Genomic DNA, 8901 nt, shown 5'->3' with positions numbered 1-8901 from the left:
TGTTGTGTAATCACAAGGAGGCGGGTGCATTAATTGAAAGAACATTGTGGTATGTTGTATGCACACTGTGACACTTGTATTCACAAGGAAGCGTTAAGTGAGAAAACACTGGTATTCGTCACAATGTGGATACTTGGCGTCTTTGCGACTTATGTAGATTTACTTCGATGTCGTGTCCCCTTTGTATGTTGTTTTCAATAGGAAAATTCACATAAGAATCGTGTCTCTACTGTTCTTGTCGTGTCCATGCATGGGACCAAATGGACTTGCGAACATCAGAAGTCTGGGATAGATACTTTAGTTGTACGTCGAAATGAAAGCCACATATCTTTTTAACACATCACACGGCAATGCATACGGGTAAAAGTAAAACTTGGCCGCAGGGCCGTACCTGTGTTTTATGGGACCTGAGGCGGAGGGAAAAAAATAGACCCCGTAGTAATAGTAAGAGGTCGGGGGCAGGGCTTCGAAATTTTTTGAGCCCCTATTAAAAATGGGCTCCCTAAAAATAGGCCCCCTATTAATAGTAGGAGTTCGGGGGCAGCGCCTCAGAATTTTTTTAAGCCCCCTATTAATAGTAGGAGTTCGAGGGCAGCGCCTTTAATTTTTTTGGGACCCCTATTGAAAATGGAATCCCTATAAAAAATGGCCCCCTAAATTTTTTTTTGGCCCAGGGGCCCTGAGGCCCAAGTCTCATTGGCCTCTTGACAGGTCCGGCTCTGCTTGCCCGCCTCCTCCACATTGTTTTTATTCATTCTGGGTCGTCTTATTGGAAAATCCTGAGTGTCCTTTTTTTGGTGGGGTAGTTGCCATGAAAGGATAGGGCAAAGACGTTGCCTCATCAATTAGGGTTTGGTATTCTTTGAACTCTTTTTGCTCACAACAAATAAGAATTGGATATGCAAGAAACAATGTGTGAAGCCAAAAGAGCAAGAATTGTGTATTTTAAGTAGAATTTGGTAAAAAGTTTGTCAAAATTACCTTGGTAGTGGTTGTTTGGGAGAATGAGATAGTTTATGTGCTTCTTTGTATTGCAGTGTAGCTGCCGAATTCACAATTTGGTTGCTACCATGTTTCCAAAATGCATATATAAGCTCCCTTTACTGTTTATTAAGCAACTAAAAAGTGATATATAAAACATAAATAAACTTTTACTTTAACTGCAGCCTTCAACCTTTTCACCCAAAACTGCCCATGATACATAGGCTTTACAATAAAAATAAAAAATAAAACCAAAAGGCTACATATCTTTTCTTATTAAAGGAGATTTTCAAACAGATTCAATGAGATAGCTGGATCGCATTGTCAAAAAAACTTGGAGGCCTCAGGTTTGAATCTAGGGATATGAGCAGATCAAATGATCTTTGACATCTGACCTGAAGCTGACTCTGACTCTGACTCCGATCAATTGGATATAGTAAGCCAAATCAAATCCATTAATTAATAATTGGATGTGGATCCAGTTTAAGAATTTATTATTGGCTCTAATTAATATTCCCGATCTAGTGCATATCTGAATCGGATTACATAAGACTTGGTGTTGCCCTTTTTCATCTAAATTTAATCCGATTCCAGATGTGATGCAACCTCGGATGGATCCCGAGATTATAGAAAATAACTAAATCACACCTACTCTTAGGTAACAAAACTAGGAAAGCAACGAGTTGAATAACAAAAATTAACAATCAAAACTGCAACAAATAATAGAAAATAACAAGAATCATCATCCATCAATCACCCTCAAAATCTCCCACAACAAATATTCAGTCAACTAGAACCCTAATCCTAGTTTTGGATTTTAGATAAGATCTTAATATCAAAGGAAACTTCCAAGGTCTAAAGCAAATTAAAAATAAAAAACAGATCCTCTAGATCCAAACTCCATCAACACATCACTTTTTTCTTCTTCATCTTGCTTGCTGCTTGCATCAATTGGATCTAACTACAAATCCACAAGTGCATCAGCTTCCCTGATTTAGGAAGGATTCATTTTTGGCGAATCGCAACAAGTGGCATCGGCATGATCACCAAATGTAAGTCCACACAAAAGGATGTCTTTGCTGATGCAGCACATCTGGAGTACGCGTTTGGGAAAAATATGTCATCACGAACTTCCTCCATCTTGGACATCTGATGGACAATTTTGATTTTTGTGAGCTGCTGAAAATTTATGTATTAATTTTTATCAATAAATGCGATTTATTAGAATTTAGGAATTATTTTTCTTATTTTTTTAATTTTAGAATTTTCCAAATTTGATTAAATAATCATCATGTCCGGATCTAGGTTTGATGAACCATTAGGATCTCTTTAGGTATATTGGAGGGTGTATGGGGTATTTTGGATAGTTTTAATTTTTAATTGGACCTGAATCCTTTTTTATGTGAATCTGCATCTTTTTTAATGGGTCTGGATCTTTAAATTCAAAATTCTGAATCCAAGGAGACCCATTAGCCTAAAGTGGAGGTGGTTGGGTCTGGATTTCAGGTATTGTGCCAAAAAGTGGTGGGTCATCTTCCATTGGACCCAGGGGCGTGACAACAGTTATTGGTCCAATTGGGGTGGGACCTGTTTAACAACGGTCCAATGAGCGGTGTACTCTTTCTCATAGAATCTAATCGGTAACATCATCTATTGGTTTAATGGGCGGTGGAAACCGTAATTAAAGCCTTCCTCTTCTACCATGTTTTGGCCTCTCCTCTAAAAGAACCCTAAGAAGAGAGAGAAGAGAGACTTGTTTTCTCAAAGAAAAGTACGCTAGACATGGAAGCACTTTCCCCCTCTCTCTACAGTGATCTTTGAGACCATCTTCGGGCTTGAGCTACGAGGATGTTGTTTGGTTGTGCGTCGATCATCAGGTGGTCGATGCCGTGAGCTGAGAAACTGGAAAGAACGTCTTCGTGGCTGCGTTGGCCAGCGATTCCGCAGGAGCTAACTCAGTTTGAGGTCTCTCTCTCTCTCTCTCTCTCTCTCTCTCTCTCTCTCTCTCTCTCTCTCTCTCTCTCTTCTTTATTCTAAATCATGTTTTGACTGCATATGTTTATCTGGATATCTCTCTTAGTAATCTGGTTGTCCAGAAGCTTGAAAAAAAATTAGTATTCTGTTTTCTTCATTGGATGCTGTAATGTTGACTTACTGTTGAGCAAAGAAATATCTTGTGCCTGTGAATTTTTTTTTTTATTGAAAATTAGAACCCTGATTTTTTCTTGTTGAATGATTTGTTGTTGAACCCATTTGAAAGGAGGAATGTCGGGTGTGCGTTAAATTAATTTTGTATCTTGTGCAGGCTTATTTCAGTTTGAATATATTTGTGGTTTCTCGTTAGATTTACAACTGTTTAAATGCCCAGTGGTGGGGCGCCTCTTAAATCTCAGCATTTAACGTCAGAAACTGGCTTGGCGTCCCCTAGATTGGGCTCAGGACTGTATCACTGCTTTCAACTGAAGATATATCATGTTTTAAACAATTTTTTTTTTTATGGTAGTGTGGACTGTTGAATGCTGATTGTGGTTGTTGTTGTTACGGTTAGTAGGTTCTGTTTAGAACAGGGATTGTGTGACTTTAAATTCATGTATCAGTCGGACCGCGTGAGGACTTCAAATACTTTCTGCATTTGCTCCCTGTTTTAGACCAATAGATGATGCTGCCCAATATATCCAATGAAAAAGAGTTCACTGCATGAAAGATAGGTCCATCTCCCATTGGACCAATGGATGTCGTCCTTGGGTGCAACTCATTCTGACCCAATAGCTGAAATTCAAACCTAGCCACCTTCACTTTTGGCCAATGGGTTTCTTTGGATTCAGAAATTTAAATTGAACAAAGAAGATTGAGATCCATATAAAGAGGATTTAGGTTCAATTAAAAATTAAAACTACCCAAAATAAGTCATACACCCTTCAATAACCCTAAAGCGATCCTTAGAGGCTATCAGACCTATATCCAAATCCAGCTATTTAATCTGTTTCAAAAAATCTTAAAATTAAAAAATAAATATTAAAAAATAATTCCTAAATTCTAATAAATCGCATGTTCAGATAAAAATTAATACAAAAAAATTTAGAAGCCCACAAAAATCAAAATTGCCCATTGGATGTTCGAGATGGACTGAGTTCACACATTCGGGTCTGATGACATATTTTGTTCGAATGCATCCTCATAATCACTGCATCAGTTCTCCCGACATCAAAAGGCTTCATCCTCGAAGGCTCATTAGTTGGATTATCATAGTACCTACAAAAGCTGTCATCAATAAATAAATTCTAATAAATTGTATTTTCAGATAAGAAAATTTTAGAAGCTTACAAAAATCAAAATTGTCCATTGGATGTTCGAGATGGACCGAGTTCACGCATCATTGTTGTAGCCCAGTCCTGCCTCCTGGCCCAGTTAAAAAGAAAATTTTAAAACCAGTCCTAGCCCAGCCCTGATGAGGAGATAAAAAATGTCACTGGTAAAAGCAACATTACTGGGGCTATGACTTATGCAAAATTAGAAAAGTGAAAATAATAAAAGATTATAGTGAAAACATTAAAGAATATACACATTAAGAATATAAACATGAATAACAATAAAATCTATAACAATACTGTCCACAAATCGACATATATATTCAGAGGATGACCTAGTTATCCAGTTGCAGGAACTCTTAGAATCACAAAAAGAAATACCCTTGTGGTGGCACTGCAGTTGCAGAAATACCTAGTTATTCAGTTGTTCTGTCAATGCAGAAAGACATTGATGAGAAGAACAAGGAGATCGAGTATGAAAGAGATCTTAAGGACCAAGTTGTGTTAAATGTTGAAGCTAATTGAATCATAAATTATCTACAAAGAAAAAGCAAATTATCAAACTGGAGATGCAAGTCAGACTTGCTTAACAATCATTCTGTGCAGAATTTGTTTCAATCAAACAACAATAATTTTGAACTCTTATAAGGATTTGGTACAATCAAGCAACGATAATTCTGACTACAAAAGGATCTACACTTGTGATGGCACAATCATATGAGGTGTCAATGGTTGTGATTTCTTTGATGTTAATTAAGTATTCCCTATGGAATCTAGATAGTTTGGTGAAAATCTAGATACAATACCCATTATACTTGTCTATTTTAGAGTACATTTTCTGTGTGAGTATGTGTGTGCAATAATCTTGTAAGGGTTTATCTCTTTATGCTTTGCAATCATGCTAGAATAGTTTATAATTTTGCAGAAGCCATCATGTTGCAGAAATCTCTGACAATCTTTTCAGCTTTTATTCTTCTGCAAGATGGTCCTTAGGTTGAAAAAAGTTTAATTATACAGAAATGATCCTCTATGAAAAACTGAGGGAAAGAAAAAGGAAATGAGAAAAGCAAGAATTCCCAGCAACTATGAAACATTAATAACAAATAAAATTCAGCAACTATGAAACATTAATAACAAATAAAATTCAGCAACTATGAAACATAAATCAATAACCAAGAGTTTTCTCTCCTCATCTATGTCACATGGGTGCGATACTTTTGTATTTTGATTTATTTTGTCATAAATAAAATTTATGCATTGTTATGAACTTCAAATTATCGCACCAGTGTTATATAGTGTCATTAGATAATGTTTAAAAACTTTCCGTTGACTGCAGCAGATAGTTTGATTTGTCCATATGAAATAGATTTTTATTAATAATTAGAGCCATTTTTTATTTTATCTCAAAAAAAAAATCGGGAGCAATGCCCCCGACTATCACACCAATTTTTTTTTTTTTTGCTACACCCCTGTTTGCCCCCCCCCCCCCCCCTCACATGAATCCTAGCTACGCCCCTGGTGGTGATGAAAATGGGCAGATCGATGTATTCTCGCTATGAAGAGGGCATGACAGAGGAAGGTGGTGAGTTGTCTGGTTCGCTGAAGGACATGGCTATGAAGACTGTAAACTCCGTGATTGACACCATGGGATGTGAATGCTTGACGGTGAGTTTGTTTTGATGATTCTCATTCTGTTCTTTTTGTCCCTCTTTAAGTAGGAGTTTGGGGGATCTAATGTAGTGAATGGATCGATTTTGGTGCAAGCAAACTGGCATGACAATCCTCTCCAAAAAAAACAAGAATATAAATATGAAAAATGGATTTTATATTTTTTGTCATGTTTTTGTTTTCTGATTCTGTGATTTTTTGGAAACACGAATGCAAGGCAATGGTGATCAAACATTTTTTTTGGGCGATCAAATGTGTATTGGGTTACACTGTAAGGTTTCCTTTCATACGGTTTGTGGTTTATAAACAAATAGATGGAGGCATTGTAATTAGAAACTGGAATTTTATGCCGTGTTTTGTTATCATGATATTTTGATTTGATGTACCAGAAAGAGGGAAATGCTGGACCCTGTCTAATAGTATAAAGTATTTTTTATTAGCCACCTTTAATGCCGCTCTTTTTTTAGTGGACACTAGTAAAGGAATTTTAGAGGCAGTAAAAACCCATTTGCCGGTGTTATGCATAATGCTGACGCTCTGCCTAGCGCCATCAAAAGCCTTTACTGACACTAAGCAGACTTTTACTGGCACTAGTAGTGTTAGTTGGAATAGTTGCATTTAAAACCTGGAGACAATCAAGTAGCCAAAGGTCCATCGTTAGAGTAATTCCATGAAAGAATATTTACTATAACGTGGCATGATTTGTTACTCAAAAAAAAAAAACCATGTACTCATTTTCCTTATAACCAAAAGGCCTCAAGAGAAAGTGTCACAAACTCGTACTCAGAATACCAGTAAGCGCATTGTAGTCCCACCCCATGTAGGAATCATTGCGAATCGGCTGATTTGCATATCGAATCAGCCGTTTCAACCACGATTCATGTCCGAAACCAATTCTGACAACATCAATTCCACCATTTCCCTGAAATTGACATTTTAGGGCCCAACTTTTTGCTCAAACTGTCAAACAGATCATGGTTGGCACACTTTCCCGGTTAACCCGAAACTCGTTTGAGTCGTCTTGCATCGGGATGCAAATGGTTGGATTCAGTTCCGATGTAGAGATTCCCAAATCCTGATAATTGGATGTGCTCAGTTGGATTCGGATTCAGAGTATTGGATGCAATATTATCTGAAACTGAAACAAAGTCTGATGGAAAATAGTAACCGCAGCCAAACCAATGTCTACTTAGATTTTGTTCATTTGCAACAAGCAGAGCTGCTACCAACGGGGGGATTAGCATGTCTGGTATAGGAGCAGCTAGTGCAAGTCACCTTGGGGGCATTTGCATGTCACGGAATGGGATGACGCGGCACCCCTTCCATGGATTTATCTGTCACAGAAATGGAATTGGACTCCTCTGTTTTTGTGGAAAACTCACGTTCAGAGTGTAAAATGGCACGCACAGCACTTTTCACAGCGAAAAAATGAATGCCCATCGATGCGTTTCCCCGGAAAGAGCCCACTTTCCATGACACAAAACGAGCCCCTTGTGTTGGGACGTTGCAGGTTAAACCCAATGGTACAGTTGTATAACTGGTAGGGGTCTGCCTAACCACAGATTGCCTTTAAAAAAAAAACAAGCAGATCTGATTCTGACCTGATGTGCTCTCTTATCAAAATATATGCCATGCCATATAATTTGCTTGAGGAATTTGACCAAGTCATATGTTGACTAGTTCATAATTAAGTTACGTAAGCATGATGCAAAATTTATATTTGTTTTTTTTATTTTTATGTTTTTATTGCATGTTACGAAAATCGAAACACGAGATCATATTATATTTTCAGCCCCACATGGCTATCAAATAGTGAACAGTATTTCAGTTCAGCACGGCCTTGAAGCCACTTATTTTTTTGACGCAGTAGTAGCAACTACTTATTTGTATAGTTTGAAGTACTTATTTTGCATTCGTGATATATAGGTGCAAGCTAAGCCATGGACCAAACTATGGGCACGATCCCAAGGTCTTGGTTAAGCCCAAGCGCCGTCCACACTGCGCTAGAGCCATCAACTATGTTGTTCTTGCACGGTGGCTGCCCTGCATGCTCAGCATCACAACCGTTCCTCGAGTCGCACTCGTCGACCACCTTCGCGGTTGTGCTCTTGCCGTTGCTAGCAGTGATGCGAATCGTCTTTCCGCATCGGCTGCCATTGGCATACCAACCAGTCGACAGAGCGACTATAAGCTCGGAGTTGTCATGGTAGGAGTTATCACACTCGGAGGGCCCGCCTCCATCTCCACCATTGCTGAAATCATTAAGAGTAAGAAGAGCACTAGTAGAAGAAGAAACTGGAGGGGAACATGTGTAGGTTGGGTAGATCACCCCGTTGCACGTTAAGGAGCCGGAGGAGGAGCAGCTACCCTGACTGGGTGGTGGGCTGGGAGAAGAGGAAGCAGTGCAGATGTGTGTGCCAACATCAGGATCATCTGTGCAACGCCCATTGATGCAGATGAGCTGGCCCTTACAGTCATTGAGGGTGTTGCATGGGCCGTTGCAGGAGGAGAGAGCAACAGTTGTTGAGGGTATGAGGAACACAAGAAAGGAAAGAAGAGTCAGAGGTGCAAGCAGGGATGCGGCCATTTGGTTGTTTCTCTGTTCGGGAATGCAGATTTTAAGTCGTGCTTTTCTTGAGGGAAAAAAAGGCAGATTTATAGGGCGAGGGATCAGGTAATGCTGACCATCCTATTTGCATTTTAAAAAGCTCAAAAGTCAACAAAACCACGTGGCATTCATCCAAAATGCAAACAAACGGCCATGATGTCGGCATGAGCAAAAACGCTCATGTTCAGCATGACGTGATCTGCTACGGATTTATAGGGCGAGGAAGGAGTTGCCTAGAGAGGGACAATCGGTCATCCCTGACCTCATACCCTATATATCGTCAAACTCACCCACCGATTGCTATATATTTTTGGTGGACCGATTTGAGTCTGACCT

General features: G+C 38.9%; 1 protein-coding gene across 1 annotated transcript; it reads right to left on the bottom strand.

The window, feature by feature from the left end:
• Positions 1-7676: 7676 nt before the first annotated feature.
• On the bottom strand, positions 7677-8595 carry LOC149844940 (kiwellin-like). The gene has a single exon (XM_089997393.1). The coding sequence runs from the start codon at positions 8542-8544 to the stop codon at positions 7891-7893; it is 654 nt and encodes a 217-aa protein (XP_089853519.1). The 5' UTR covers positions 8545-8595; the 3' UTR covers positions 7677-7890.
• Between the last annotated feature and the right edge of the window lie 306 nt (positions 8596-8901).

This window comes from Nuphar pumila, chromosome 2, assembly GCF_984573655.1.
Source record: "Nuphar pumila chromosome 2, dmNupPumi1.hap1.1, whole genome shotgun sequence".
NCBI lineage: Eukaryota > Viridiplantae > Streptophyta > Magnoliopsida > Nymphaeales > Nymphaeaceae > Nuphar > Nuphar pumila.
Note: the sequence above shows the minus strand (reverse complement) of the source record. Positions and strands in the feature narration are given on the sequence as shown.

Coding starts and splice junctions, on each gene's coding strand:
- LOC149844940 (XM_089997393.1), bottom strand. CDS start 8,544: ATGGCCGCATCCCTGCTTGCACCTCTGACTCTTCTTTCCTTTCTTGTG.